This window comes from Populus trichocarpa, chromosome 1 (assembly GCF_000002775.5).
Source record: "Populus trichocarpa isolate Nisqually-1 chromosome 1, P.trichocarpa_v4.1, whole genome shotgun sequence".
Classification (NCBI taxonomy): domain Eukaryota; kingdom Viridiplantae; phylum Streptophyta; class Magnoliopsida; order Malpighiales; family Salicaceae; genus Populus; species Populus trichocarpa.
In genome coordinates, this window is record NC_037285.2 from 32,948,340 (window position 1) to 32,964,321 (window position 15,982).

A 15,982-nucleotide genomic window follows, 5' to 3' on the forward strand; every position below is an offset into this window, starting at 1 on the left:
ATAACATATTTAAGCCCATAAGTTACTTAACATTGAAATTCTTTGAACTTTTAATGGTTTAAAGCAACAACAGCTATAATTTAGTAACTTTTAATGGTTTAACCCACCCACACCAATAAAAAGGTGATTGTCGCGTCTACAAGGGGCAACTATTGCTGTGAAAACTAGCGGCGCCATGGAAGGGGAGAAAGGGGTTGTTCGTGTGATGAAAAATGGAGGAGGAGAGGAGCAAAGCACACTGGAGCCCATAAATATATATTGGAACTTCTTCACCGATCAGAGGTGAAACAATGACTCCAAATCATCAAAGATTTTGTTACCACAACACAAGAACTCTCTTATCGAGATCCTTTGTCAAAATATAATGAATGGTATTACGTCAACAATATTGATAATGGAACAATATAATTGCATTCCAGAGACATGTAACGAGACTTTATTTTAAAAATACATTTTTATATCGATTTGATATATTTTAAAAAAATAATTTTAACAAAATAGAATAATGAAGAATAAATAATTTTTCTCAATCAATGAACCTACTGCTAGGAACTGAATATATACTTTAAATTACCAACACTAATTATATAAGTACCACGCATATCACACTATATATATATATATATATATATATATATATATATATATATATATATATAAACTTGCTAACACTATGTTTAATCAAAGTTTAGTTAATGCGTATTTGAGGTCGTCACCTAGCGGGGAAAGGAATTTGTTTCCTTTCTCTGCACCTGGGTTCGATAATCTCTATACATGTTTGTCACCTCTGTGGTACCTTACATGTTTATTGGGCTTGCAGGATGTTCAGTGAACTTAAGAATTAGTTGTGGTGCGCGTAAGTTGAGCCGAACACCCCGGATTATATATAAAAAAAGTTTAGTTAAGGCTGAAGTTATCATACATGTTTCCACAAGTTTACTTAATTACTTATGATTAAGTTTTTTTATAAAAAAAAATTAATTTTAATAATAATATACTAAAACAATTAAAAAATATAAATAAATAATTACTTAAAACTAAAAAAAATTCAAAACTTTTTAAAAATCCCAAAAACCCCATCCATCTTAAACCCTAGCGACTATAAATTCAGCAAGATATCGTTATAGTGCCGCTCATAATTCTGAATCTCTTAAACCCTAGCCGCTTCCCTTATTTCACTCTCTCCCAATACTAAAACCCTTTGCCTCTTTTCTTCTTCCAAGGTATAATCTTTACCTTCTTTGATTCAGTCCTAGTTTATATCTCAACTCTTTTTGTTTCCCTTTCTCCTTTGACAATATGTTTTCTTGTATTTGACTGTTTGATGCTGGTGTTTTATGTAAAAAGTTATGTTTTTAATGATTTTTTTGGATCATGCATAGTTTGTTTTTTAGTAAAGCTTCGCTCTTTCTGTCTTATCTCTAATATTGTTTTGTTGTGTACTAAACTGGGTTTGTTGGGTTGTACTCTTAAAGGGTTTTGTTTTGAGATTTGGTTTGTGTATTTTGGTTTTGGGTTATGTTTTGTTCTCTACACTTAATTCTTTGTCTTTGCTTAAGCCTCAGTTTATAGATGAACTCTTTTTTTCCCCTTTCTCTCGAGACTTTATTTTTCCTTGTACTTGAATGTTTGATGCTGGATTTTATTTAAAAAGTAATGTTTTTTATGATGTTTTATGGCTCATACAGAGTTTGATTTTGTTTTAGTAAAGTTTCGTTCTTTCTGTCTTCAAGGATTTTGTTTTGAGATTTAGTTTGTGTGTTTTGGTTTTGGGTTATGTTTTGTTTGCCGCGTGATTGATTCTGTCTTGTTTATAAGATTTTTTCTCTGTTTGAATTGTGATTTATTTTTTAGATTATTAATGATAGCCTTTTAGAGTGTTTTTTTTTATAACCTGGGCTGCTTATGGAGTGTGAATGGTGTGAGTGCAGGCTCAGCTAATCTTTTAGAGTTTGTTGGTTGTCTGAATGATTTTTGTGTTCTGAATAATCCATTTTGTTCTTGTCAATGTTTTCGGTTTGTGTTTTTTTATTTAAAGTTAGCTATTTGATCTCTTAAGAAACAATGAATATAAAAATCGACATCATTATTTACTGTGGCTTTGAGATATTGCATGATTATGAATTGGCTTACTATGTTTTGAGCTTGTTTGGGTTACATATTGTTAATGCTTGATACTGATGCTGTGATATCCCTATGGTTTAGTCCATAATTGAAATGGCATTCTTTAACAAGCTCGGGAGCCTAGCGAGGCAGTCAATTTCCCAGAAGGGGCAAGTTCCAATGGTGTCCATGTTGAACACTATTCGCTGCATGTCGTCATCCAAGCTTTTCATTGGAGGTATGAATGAACAATTGCATTTTGAATGCTCCAAATGGTGTTGATGAATACTTGATGTTTGAATGATACAAGTTCATTTGTGTTTTGGATTAATGCTCTGCTGTTGTCTATCTTGTCTGTGTTTTAGGGCTTCCATGGTCAGCTGATGACCATACTCTTAAGGAAGCATTTTCTGGCTATGGGGAAGTGATAGAGGGTAAGTTTGAGCATGTGTAGTTGAACCAGTTATTTAGTAAGGTTTTCTTTTATTAAACCTCGTTCACAAACATGAGCACACTATTTTTCTCTGGCTGTAAAATGATGACTGAGACTGGTGGATTAGCCATTGTCAAAGTTTTCCTGATCTGATTCTACTATGACAATTTCAGAAAGATATAAGTGTCATTTTAGTTGGATATTTAAAGTTTTAATGACAGTAATTGAGTTTAGTGTGGCTGCTGTTGCAAAACGTTCTTTACTCTGCTGGGTTCTGTTTTACAGCAAGGGTTATCATGGATAGAGAGACTGGGAGATCTCGTGGATTTGGGTTTGTTAGTTATGATAGCAGTGAATCTGCCAGTGAAGCACAATCAGCAATGGATGGCCAGGTCAGAAATAGAATGTTTTTGAGGGAGTTGATTTCCCTGATTACTGAACTATGTATTGATTGATCATGCTTATTTTGCAGGAGCTGGGTGGAAGAAATGTTCGCGTGTCCTTTGCTGAGGAAAGGAGCCGACCACCACGATCTTACAATGACGATTACCAAGGGAATCGAGGTTATGATAATTGAAGTTGATGAACTACAGCTTTATGCGCTGCCAAGGGCCCTAAATAGCCTTGCTGCTTTATCTTGTTGCTTCTAGCGGAGTAGAGATTGCATTTTTATTTTCTTTATCATTTTGAAGTAAATCCTAACTTTATCAATGTTTTGGGTCGATGATTACATTTTACAGAAATAAAGTTTCGATGTACACTTAATATTCTTTATTAATCTCTAAAAAATCTGCTAAATTATAATTATTGTCAATATAGCTGCCATAAATACGACTTTTACCTTATCTGAAGGATCATACCAGTTAGAATTATCAACCTTGTTTTGCTTTGACAGGGTTTACGGGCAACAGTTTAAAATGAAGCAAATAGATGAAAGAATGTAACGTAGTATGTAAGCTGCACTACATGTAGGATTTTTTTTTTTTTTTTTTTTAGTTTAACGTGGGTGTTCGGGCCAGCTTGCGCGCACCTCGACTAATCCCACGGGCCCTGAAGTTAACGACCATGTAAGCCTCCAGTGGCCATCATATGAGCAACCACAGGGCTCGAACTTGAGACCACAGAGGGAGCAGACCTCTTGGTCCCAAACTCTTACCACTGGGCCACCACCTAGATGGTTTACATGTAGGATTTTAAACTATATATATATGTGTGTTTTTTGGTATCATGATTTTTCTAAATTAATAAATGAAAAAAATATTGTTTTTGCTAAATTAAAAATATATGTGAATCTAGGAGATGTTAATGCAAATTGGTTTCGTGTTCTTGTTACTTGAAAATCCTACAAAGAAAAAGTGACGTATTTAAAAAGGTTTAAATTGTAAATAAATTATTCTTCTTCTTTAATCAAATCTCTGGTTATTGGTGAAATTGAAAAAAATGATTATAGATGAAATTGAAAAAAAAATGGTTGAATTTTTAATGATAAAATTAAAAAAAATTAAATTAAATTTGATATAATTAAAAAATTAAGAATCATTTTGTAATTTTACAAGACCAGCATATCATGGAGAAAAAAGAAAATAGAAGGAGGAGAAAAATTATCGCTGGAGCTTTACCGTGACTCTAAGGATGACACGCTCTAGCTCACCATGTAGAGGGTGGTGCGAGGCTTTGGAAACCGTCTTAAAAAGAAATTAACGGTCACCAGGAAATACCGCATGCATCTTAAGAAGAGCGAGGGTGTCAACCATTTTTTTTATTTATCAAAAGACTAGAACATCTTTGATCCCATGTGATAACTAAAAAAAAAAAAAAGTAAAAAACAAAAAATATCCCTTGACTTTAGGAAAAAAAAAAAGACCCTAAGGACTATGCAATAATAACACTTTATAAAAATTCCAAAACACTCCTAATTGTGTGTTAAATCATTTGGTTTTTAAAAGGCAAAATAGTCATCTGCACTTGTTTACAATCCATAATAAAAACATTAAGTATAATTAGTGTTATATATAATATTAATTAAACTAAATTTTTAACATATTTTTATATCAATTTGATACATATAAAAAAATAATTTTTTGCAAGTATGAATTTTAAATTTTAATAATTGATGATTTTTTTTTCGAGCAATAAACCTAGTGCTTGGAATGGAACATATATTTTTACATTATCAACACTAATTGTACAAGTACACCATGCAAATCACACTGGAAAAAAAATTCATGCTAACACTATGCGAAATCAAAGATTAGTTAATGTACTGGTCAGATTTTAAGTTTGTTTTTTAATGTTTATGAGTTCGAGTCCTTTTAAGGTCACTGAAGACTTACATGATCGTTAACTTTAGAATCCGCGAGATTAGTTGAAGTACACATAAGCTGACCCTAACACCCACATTAATAAAAAAAATTAGTTAATATACATGTTATTGTTTTCATAAATTGTGCTTAAATAATTAGTTGTAGAAAGTGATTATGTTTTTTTTATATATAAAAATATATTAGTATTATAATACGTGTTAATAGAATTCTAAGCTAATTTAATGTATTATATAACACGAGAAGAAATCAAACATTATAAATACATTTTTTATTTGCATAATTTTTTTTAATTAAGTAGTGAAAGAATGTTATCTACATTTAATAAAATAAATTAAAAATAATATATGAACTTATAAATTAAAAAAAAACAAATACTCAATAGAGACTTAAAATAAAATAAAAAATTGATGATTGAAATCGGTAAAGGGGGTTGAAACGAAATGCTGAAATTTTTATTAGGATATGAAAATTTGGTAAATTTTTTTTTTTTTTTTTTGTTGAATTGAGTTAGGCCAAGAGGGTTGGATAGACCTACCATTTATTTGTTAGGGAAAGGCACCGCACCGCCAATGACCATTGACATGCTGCCTTGCCTTGTCCGTCAACTCATCCCCGTGACACGTTGCCGCTGTATCCACCGCCGATGTTTATCTAGCAGAAGCAATCAGAAATGGATTGAAAAACAAATTATTCCTCTACAGTTTCCATCCTACAATCCATCAAATTCACTATTATACCCTCTCCGCTATGTTAATGACAATACCACCCTTGACAAACATCTTAAACCCTTTAACTTTTTTTTTTTTTTTTTTGATGTCGCGCTATAATTGTATTTTTAAAATTATTTTGTTTTAAATTATTTCAATATACTATTTTTAAAAATAATTTTGTTATTTTAAAAATATTATTTTAATATATTTATTAAAAAAACATTTCTAAACAGTCACTTCAGCAATATATCTTTCAAGAGCCCTCGCTCTGAATCTCTCTTAAACCCTAGCTGCTTCCCTCCTTTCACTCTCCCAAAACTAAAACCCTTTCCCTCTTTTCTTCTTTGAAGGTATAATCCTTACCCTCTTTGCTTAAGCCCCAGTTTATAGCTCAACTCTTTTTGTTTCTCTTTGTCTTGAGACTTTATGTTTTCTTGTATTTGACTGTTTGATGCTGGTGTTTTTTGTAAAAAAGTTATGTTTTTAATGATGTTTTATGGATCATACATGGTTTGTTTTTGTTTAAGTTTCGTTCTTTCTGCCTTATCTCTGATATTGTTTTGCTGTTTACTAAACTGGGTTTGTTGGGTTGTATTCTTAAAAAGGTTTTGTTTTGAGATTTGGTTTGCGTATTTTTGTTTTGGGTTATGTTTTGTTTGCCACGCGATTGACTCTTTGTATTTCCTTAAGCCCCAGTTTATAGATGAACTCTTTTTGTTTCCCTTTCTCGTGAGACCATGTTTCCTTGTATTTGATGTTTGATGCTGGTGTTTTATGTAAAAAGTTTTTTTTTTATGGTGTTTTATGGATCACACATAGATTGTTTTTGTTTCAGTAAAGTTTCGTTCTTTCTTTCTTAATCTCTGATATTGTTTGGTTGTGTACTAAACTGGGTTTGTTGGTTTGTCTTCTTAAAGGGTCTTGTTTTGATATTTGGTTTGTGTTTTTTGGTTTTGGGTTATGTTTTATTTGCCACGTGATTGATTCTGTCTTGTTTATAAGATTTTCTTCTCTGTTTGAAGGTTAATTTATTTTTCAGATTATTATTGATAGCCTTTTAGAGTGTTTTTTTTTTCTTCTTAACTTGGGCTGCGTATGGAGTGTGAATGGTGTGAGTGCAGGCTCAACTAATCTTTTAGAGTTTTTTTTTTGGTTTTCTGAGTGATTTTTGTGTTCTGAATAATCCATTTTGTTCTTGTCAATGTTTTCAGTTTGTGTTTTTTTATTCGAAGTTAGCTTCTTGATCTCTTAATAAACAATGAATTTGAAAATCGACCCCATTATTTACTGTGGCTTTGAGATATTGCATGATTGTGAATTGGTTTACTATGTTTTGAGTTTGTTTGGGTTGAATATTGTTAATGCTTGATACTGATGCTGTGATATCCCTGTGGTGTAGTCCATAATTGAAATGGCATTCTTTAACAAGCTCGGGAGCCTAGCGAGGCAGTCAATTTCCCAGAAGGGGCAAGTTCCAATGGTGTCCATGTTGAACTCTATTCGCTGCATGTCTTCATCCAAGCTTTTCATTGGAGGTACTGATTAATTGCTGTTTGAATGCTACAAGTGGTATTGATGAATACATGATTTTTGGATGATACAAGTTCATGTGTGTTTTGCATTAATGCTCTGCTGTTGTCTATCTTGTCTGTGTTTTAGGGCTTCCATGGTCAACTGATGACCAAACCCTTAAAGATGCATTTTCTGGCTTTGGGGAAGTGACAGAGGGTAAGTTTGATCATGTGTAGTTGAACCAGTTATATAGCAAAGGGTTCTTTTATTAAATCTCATTGTTGAATCAAACATGAGCACAATATTTTTCTCTGGGGCTGTTAAATGATGACTGAGACTGGTGGATTATATTTTCAGTTGATGTCTTTGAAACTAAACTTTGGCATTTGGATTTGTTGCTATTTGATTTGGTGGTTTGGATACTACAATTTGTGAGGTTTATCTTTAATGCGGCAATTGCTGATTACTGCTTGTCCATGTATGGAGTGACAAGTGCTAATAGCTTCTTGTAATTGTCATCTAATAACATGTGGGTTTTGCTTTAGTTCTTAGATGTGAATTGGTGTTAATGTATTTTTACATGTGAAATGACAGTGGTCCGGTTCTGTTCAATTATTAGGTTTCAAAATTAATATGTTATTTTCCATGTCAAATTTTTCCTGATCTGATTCTGCTTTGACAATTTCAGAAAGATAAGTGTTATTTTTAATGACAGTAATTGTGAGTTTAGTGTGGTAGCTGTTGCTAAACGTTCTTTACTTGGCTGGGTGGTGCTGTCAATGTTGGGATTCACAATCTGGTTCTGTTTTACAGCAAGGGTTATCATGGATAGAGAGACCGGGAGGTCTCGTGGATTTGGGTTTGTTCATTACGACAGCGTTGAAAATGCCAGCGAAGCACTTTCAGCAATGGATGGCCAGGTCAGAAATAGAATGTTTTTGAGGGAGTTGAATGCTCTGATTCCTGAATTATATACTGACTGACACATGCTGATGTTGCAGAATTTGGGAGGAAGAACTGTTCGAGTGAGCTTTGCCGAGGAAAGGAGACCACCACAATCCTACAATGACAATCACCAAGGGAGTCCACCACAATCCTACAATGACAATCACCAAGGGAGTCGAGGTTTTGATAATTAAAGTGGATGGATTACAGCTTTATGCGCTACTAACGCCCTAAATGGCCTTTCTTCTGTAGCTAGTTGGTTCTAGTCGGAATAGAGATTGCATTTTTATTTTTCTTGAATGTTTCTATAACTTATGAAATTATGTTGTGATTTTGGCACTTGTGTGCTGGTTTCTTAGTTTTTCTGACTTGGTAAATTCCATCATGATGGATGATGGAGGCACAGTTAACGTTTTCATTGTTATGGAAGCATATTGATCGGAAGTGTTATAATGCACGGGGAATTTGCATGATATGGTCTGCAAATCAGTGGGGACTATTAAGCAATGAAAAAACTCCCCACTAATCCATCGATCATGGGTATAATATTGAAAAAACCTCATAGAAAAAGGAATTGAAAAAATAAAAGCATAAAAGTCAATTTTTATTTTATTAAATCTTGTAAGGGTAAAATAATAATAATAAAAAAAACCCTCAAAGATTCGGCTTTGCAAGCCCATGGCCCCATTGTGACAGATTAGGAGACCGATGAAACGATATCTAATCTTTGTTTTGATGAACCACCAAGCCTGGTAAAATATAGTGCGAACAACTCTGAGAGGAATAGTACAAATAATCAGGTTCAGAGTTTGATTTTTAAAGATATCCGTTTGAGTTTTACAAACTTCAGGGCTACTAAAATTTATATAGTTATTAATTTCAGGACCCGTGAGATTAGTTGAGGTGTGTACAAGCTGATCCAAACATCCACGTTACTTCAGGACCCGTAAGATTAGTCGAGGTGTGTACAAGCTGATCCAAACATCCATGTTAATACACAAACATTAGTCGAGGTGTGTACAAGCTGATCCAAACATCCATGTTAATACACAAACATAGAGAGAAAAAACTTAAAGTGAAGATGGTTAACTATTAATTAAGATATAGTGGTTAATTAATTAGTTTTCATAAACTAAATGATTATGAAGCTATAATTAACTTAAAAAAAAAAAGCAAATAAAATTCATTAAACGATGCCACCAGCAAAATCCAGTCACTATAGTGAATCGTCGACTCCATTCGTGGGCCTTTCTTGGTTACTAAGGAGCCCATTGGCTCATTTGAAAACCAGACTATATACAACCTCTCAAGTGATCCACCAATAATTAAGATGGTTATTGCCCAACTCTCACAACAAAATAAAAAACAAAAAAACTATAAAAATCCAAAAACCTAGAAATGTAAAAAGTTGAATCATATCAAGAAAATTGAAATAATCCATAAAAAATATAAAAGAAACATTGGTAACTAATAATGTTTTTTGAAAAACCATGTCTTGCAGACTTATTTCAATGTTATAGACAAATTTATATTTATTTACAAGGTTTTATGACCTTTTTTTATATTTTAGATCTTACAAGCTATTATTGTTTTTTTAGATTTTTAAACTTTCTTCAATTTTTCATTTTTTTTAATGTTTGTATTCGTTTTTTTTTATATATATATATTTTTTCATATTTCTTAAAGTTAAATTTACATTTTTTATAATATTTTTCAAAACCAGTTTTTCTTTTAGTTATTCCAGCGTATTTTGTACATATAGAAGAAAACATGAAAAATATAAGATCACACGAGAATAAAAGAAAATAAATTAATTTTTTTTCTAATTTATAAGTTCTCTGTCTTGAGAATATTTAAGTATGCGTTTACAAAGTGTAAGCAATGATCGGTTTTATATTTATATGTAATTAGCAATTAAGTAGTTGAGGATTATCTTTAACGATCATAATTAGTCTTTCATGAATCTAGAACTCATATTTCAGATCTTGTTAACTAGATTATAAATCAAATAAAGACATTTTATCCTCTTTTTTTTTAGAAAGATTAAAAATCACTCTGATTCTAAAACTCTAGAGTCTAGATTCTTGAAATATGAGGTCAACCTATCATATCATACTTAAAATTAACATATGAGGTCCGTGTATTTCTGGTTTTAAAAGTATTTTTGAAAAAATTTAAATTTTTTTTATTAACTTTAAATTAATATATTTTTAATATTATCAAATTATTTTAATGTGCTGATGTCAAAAATAATTTTTAAAAAATTAAAAAAATATCATCGGCATGTATTTTATCACGAAAAATTATTTAAAAAATCACTAGATCAACATTACCAAACAAGCTCTTACATTTTTTATAAGCACGATTAGGGCTTATATTTAGGGAATAAGTATAGCAAAACATATGGTACCAGCTCAATTATCCATGCAATTACGGGAATTAGAATCTTGAAAAATCAAATATATATCCCATGACTCATGGAAGTGTCGGTGAGCACCAATGACTGATCATGAAACCAGACAGCACAAAAGGTGGGGTCTAGCCATGCAAGAACAACATGCAAAAAGAGAAAACAATAATAAGGGTGGAATGCGTGGTTGTGCGAGTCGGTAGTTGGCAGGTCTTTTTCTTGCATTACTGTAGTCATGTTCTTAATTATTTATTGCTTAGATTATACAACAAATAATCAAAAGGAATGCCACTTTCTCATGCTTATCTCCTTTGTTTTTTTTTCCTCTTCTAGGTCAGTCCACTGTCTGCTTTACTTTGTGTCACTTCTTCAAAGTACTACCTACTTACGTTAATCAATCATCTTTACGTGATTATAGTGTAAGAAAATGACGTCTCCCAGTTAACTTCCATGCTTCTTAATTTCTTCCCAGATGTCCAACCACCTGGGGAACGTTTGCATGAGGTGAAAACACAGGCTACCCGAGAAACGAGCTCTGGCTGGTTTGTTTGGAGGTCAAATCAGTGCCATTTTTTCTCAGTTTATCCCCCCTCCAAGAGCTTGAGATTGGATTCCAACCATATATTTAACACCCTGAGATCGATGTCTTTCTTAAGCAGAAAGCATTAGCTTCTTTATGTTTGCCAGAGCTGACGCTTGCTGATAGCACAATTTACATCGATCTCAGCTAATTATCTCTCAGTCTTGAATCGCCCTCAAGTGCTTATCGATTGGTCATATATATACATGTTCTTCATCAGATAACATTTTCCAGCTAATTAGTCTGTACGTATATACCAAGATTAAATCCAATTTTCAAATTTAAACAAAGACATATATACCGTCCATATATATATATATAAAATCTTGAAGTGGGGAATCAAGGTGGGAAGTAAACGAATCTGCCTACTTAACCAATCCACAAGATTTCACCAATTGCTCATAAAATGGCAAAATAACTACATGGCCGACATAACAGTATTTTTACCCAAATTCCCATCGAATTTGCTTGACATCTAAAGCTTGACTTATACGGCAGTATGGCAGGCATTTGACAACTAGCGAGTCATTTTTTATTTACATTCCTCAGGATCTTAAAGATGCATTCAATCCTAGCAAGCTGTGTGTTTGGATTTATTCCTCCTTTTTCTCTGCTTGCAGTTCGTTCAGTTTCTTCAACGCGTTTTTGTAATAATCCTCATACATGCTGTCTTCATTAGGCTGCTTCTAATTGAAACTGAATGTTGACTTTTGCCTGCTTTTGTTGATGCTGTTTTTTCCCTCGGTTGGTGAAGATCGTCTCCGATGGGACAATCGGTTGGTGTTTAAGATTTTTAGATCCACTTTTTTTAATTTAAATCTTTTAAGGAATAAATAGAAATTTACGGAAAGAAAATAGCTTGCTATTATTCATCAGAATCCAAACCTTGCGCTGTGTTTGTTTGCTTATATTTTTAAATCACAATAGCTGGATCACATATCTCAGTGGAAATTTCCCAGCTAGAGGAGGGCACCACAATTTTGTCTCCAGACGAGAGATACCGTCGTTGACCATTACACAACTAGGTCAAAATAACATTTACTAATCCAAGGTCACTTTCTAGAGCATGTGAAAGGATTTAATTAGATCACCTTTGATATGATTTTTATAATTTTTTTTATTCTTGATTAAAAAAATGTTATACTTAAAAATGACTTTTAACTTAAATAAAAAAACCTAATTCAAAATCAAGTTAATATTTTTATTTAATTAAAAACTAAAATTCCAAACTTTAAATTTATAAATTCTAGCTTGCACAATAAATCTTAAAAATATAGTTGTTATGTAATTCTAACTTCAATCATTTTAGCTCATTTGAATTATAAATCAAAATTAAAAATCATAAAATAATTTTTTATTAACATAAATATTTGAATAAGCTTACATGTATATTAATTAATTTTATAAATTTTAAAATTAATAATTATATAAACCACTCATACTCGTGAAAAATATCACCCTCACAACAGTTAGCTGTAATGTCATACCAACGTCAAGAAATTTCAAATCCCCTTTGGTTGTCCTAAGGCTGTGTTCTTAATTGGTGTTAATTAAACCTTGGATCCCGCAGAAGCTCAGCTGAAACTTCGAATGCCGAAAAATTTCAAATCCCTTGTGGAAATCCTAAAACTGTGTTCTTAAATCTGTTAAACCTTGGATCCCACAGAGGTTAAACCCAGCTGAAGTTTCCCATTGACCTGATATTCTGACTTCTTCTGACAGGGCTAGCTACAGTTTCCCAGGCATTAATGGGGAGTAGACACTTCATGCTGTTGCATTTCTTTCTCGACAGATAGATAGATAGATACTAGGTTTATCAATTTAAATGCTACAACATTAGATCATGTCACAAAATTTTTCTAATGACACCACAGTACTTTCTCAGTTTTTTTATTTTGCAATTAAATACTATTATATGCCTCTAATTTAATGCATAGTTATATGATTTAAATCGGCTTAGTGGGTTGACTGGTACCCAACCGACTTGATATCTAAAAGACTAAAACGATTTAGTCTAAATAAAAAATAAAAAAATAAACTAATCTATGTTCTAATCAACCCAATGAAAACCAATTTAAAATCCATCGATTTGTTTTTATTAAAAACAATATTCTTTTAATGTTTTTTTATATATAAAAAAAATTGATTAACGCCTTCCGACATGGGAGCAGGCCTTGTCCTGTCTTGAGATTAATAAGAATGATATATTGTTGCTATGATTTTTTTACACGGTACAATTCAATTCAATTTAGGATATGATTATTTTAATGTGTTGATATCAAAAATAATTTTTAAAAATAAAAAAAATTATAATTTTAATACACTTCCGAGTCTAACGTCCCAAAACGCATACAACATGTTAGCAACCAACACTACTAATAAGATTAACAACCAAATCCTCACCTGTTGATGTAAGATATTACAATTGTGACAATTTTTTTTATTGTACCCACAAGAAAATGTTTCAGGAAATTCCGTAGAATCATTTCGTGTATTAGTATTTCACTTAATTAATTATTTTTCTTCAAATATTCGGATTGTTTGTGGGCTAAAACTTAGCTTTGTGATTATTGTTTGAAACACCATCTTATTAACTGCAACAATTTATACATGTTAATTTGTGGGTGTACAAGTGTGCTCAGCATGTCCCAGTAATTAATTATAATTTTCCTTCAACATTAAGTAATTTTGATGAGTACTATATTCTTAAAGCAAAAATGTCAACAAAAAAACACCCAGCTATCATAATACTTTACTGGCCCTTCTAATGGCTTCTTCTTGCTTAAGGTTTTTGCAAAACAGACAAAGGACGACAGTGACTGTGAATTGTATTGACTGGTCTGTTGGCCTTAAAAAAAAATGTCAACAAAAATCACTACGATTATGAGAATTTTTTATACAATGTCATTAAACTTAGAAAAATTGGTAAATTTTGAAATTTCTTGACTTGGTTTTTTAAGTTAGCACTAGTTTTTAATTAAACCATGTATAAACTAATTTAATATAAATTAATTGATTTTATAAATTTAAAGGTAAGTTGAATGACCATGAAAAATATAGATTAACTTATAAAAACACTAAAAATAAAGGTTTTTTTTTTACGTATTGAGTCGATGTCATATTGGATGACCCCGGTCACAAGCGATTTGGTTCATGAACTTAGCTGAGTTTAATAAAAAAAGTTAAATCAGTTTTTACTTAATTAAATGATAAAAATTAGATGCTCGTAATTTCAAGGATCAATCCTAATATAGATGTTTCTTCAAGGCCATGATAACCCTAAATAAAGTAAAAAAAAATCATTTATGAAGTCTATTTCTTAACTAATCTAACATCGAAGAATAAAATCAGGAAAAAAATAAAATATTTTTTTAATTATTATTATCAACATTAAGTAAATGATCAAATTGCTCATGACGATTAAGCTCTTGAAGTCATATTTTAAAAGTGACATTAAAACAAAAAACTTTATACCCAAGTTAAGTGTTGTTTTGCATTTGGCATTTTAGTAACTCAACTTTGCAAAAATCAAAAAAGCAAAAATATAAGAGTAACCTTGATCAATTAAAAAATAGTTAATCCATAATAATTGAAGGAGGGTGAGTATTAAAGTCATAGTAGGAAAAACCAGTAAATTTACTATTTCAACCCATAGTAATTGATCAGGACAAATCTTCTAAACCTAAGAACTCGGGTTCAATTAAGAATCTCAATTGTGAACCAATTTAATGCTAAATAATAATTTTTCTTAAAAAAATACCAAATTAAAAAACTAACCAAAGGAAAAAAAACAAAAAAGAAAAAGAATGAGCATCATATAAGAAAGGAGGGAAAAATGAAGGGGTGTAATTAAAAAAGAAAACAATGTAAAAAACTATCTTAAATAAAAATAAATAAATAAAAAGAATGAAGATCAAATCTGATAGACTAAAAAAATTAAAGGAGGATGCAATTGAAAGCAAAACAACATTTGAAAAATGAATTAAAATAAAACAAATACATATAAAAAAAGGACAAAATCAAAATAAAAATAACTTGAAGGACTAATATGATAATGTGGAGGGTCAGACATGGATTTTTAGAAAGAAAGAGAAAAGAAAAACAAAACAAAAGAACGTTGACAATGCACCTACTAATTTTCAACACATTCTCGTACACTATTATCCTCTTCTTTCTTGAATAATTATTGCACCTACTAAACCATCCAGGTGGTGGCCCAGTGGTAAGAATTTGGGACCAAGAGGTTTGCTCCCTTTATGGTCTCAGGTTCGAGTCCTGTGGTTGCTCATATGATGGCTACTGGAGGCTTACATGATTGTTAACTTCAGGGCCCGTGGGATTAGTCAAGGTGCACGCAAGCTGGCTCGGACACCCACGTTAAACTAAAAAAAAAATTGTTGCGCCTACTAAATTTCTTCCACTTTCAAAATTTGATTAGATGATTAATGATTGTGTTAGTTGTTGTTGCCCTTCACTCGTCTTCAATCTTGTAATCATGTAGACATGCAAACTCAACCTTGACTAGCGTGCATAGAATGAGTTTTTTTGTCACGTCGAAGAGGATATTTTTCAACTAACTTTTACGCTTTGAGGTTAAATCCTTCTTTGAGTGGATTTTAAGCTAACCATCTATATCCTCCTGATCAACACATTAAAAAAAAAAAGAATTTAATTCTTACTAAATCTCCCTGGAATTTGTAAAATATGGATAAATCAATGTCTATATTTGTAGTTCTAGATTATGATATTTGATGTCGTATTCCTTACAGCGAAATAGTCCTGTAATTTATTATTCAAAAACATATTGTTTAATTATTAAAATTAAATATGAAATTATTTTACATTATGTATTAACTAAATTCTTGGATATTACATGATTTTATGTCCCATCTTGGCTATACCACCTGAATTTACTGCAAGGATTATGATATTACATGATTAAATATTTAACCACTATATATGTAC

The 15,982-nt window shown here is 31.5% G+C and overlaps 2 protein-coding genes across 3 annotated transcripts; both read left to right on the forward strand.

Moving 5' to 3' along the window:
- The first annotated feature begins 1,074 nt into the window (after positions 1-1,074).
- On the forward strand, positions 1,075-3,306 carry LOC18109834 (glycine-rich RNA-binding protein 4, mitochondrial). Its single transcript, XM_006388062.3, has 5 exons — positions 1,075-1,223; positions 2,206-2,341; positions 2,469-2,537; positions 2,822-2,928; positions 3,009-3,306. The coding sequence occupies exons 2-5, from the start codon at positions 2,218-2,220 to the stop codon at positions 3,111-3,113; spliced, it is 405 nt and encodes a 134-aa protein (XP_006388124.1). The 5' UTR covers positions 1,075-1,223; positions 2,206-2,217; the 3' UTR covers positions 3,114-3,306.
- Positions 3,307-5,752: 2,446 nt separating this feature from the next.
- On the forward strand, positions 5,753-8,500 carry LOC18109833 (glycine-rich RNA-binding protein 2, mitochondrial). 2 transcript variants are annotated; one of them, XM_052446768.1, is made up of 6 exons: positions 5,753-5,920; positions 6,970-7,105; positions 7,230-7,298; positions 7,896-8,002; positions 8,084-8,131; positions 8,168-8,500. In XM_052446768.1, exons 2-6 carry the CDS (start codon positions 6,982-6,984, stop codon positions 8,219-8,221), a joined length of 402 nt encoding a protein of 133 aa, XP_052302728.1. In that variant the 5' UTR covers positions 5,753-5,920; positions 6,970-6,981; the 3' UTR covers positions 8,222-8,500. The 2 variants fall into 2 exon arrangements, with proteins under 2 accessions (XP_052302728.1, XP_006388122.1); XM_006388060.3 differs by having other exon boundaries at positions 8,084-8,500.
- Positions 8,501-15,982: the final 7,482 nt, after the last annotated feature.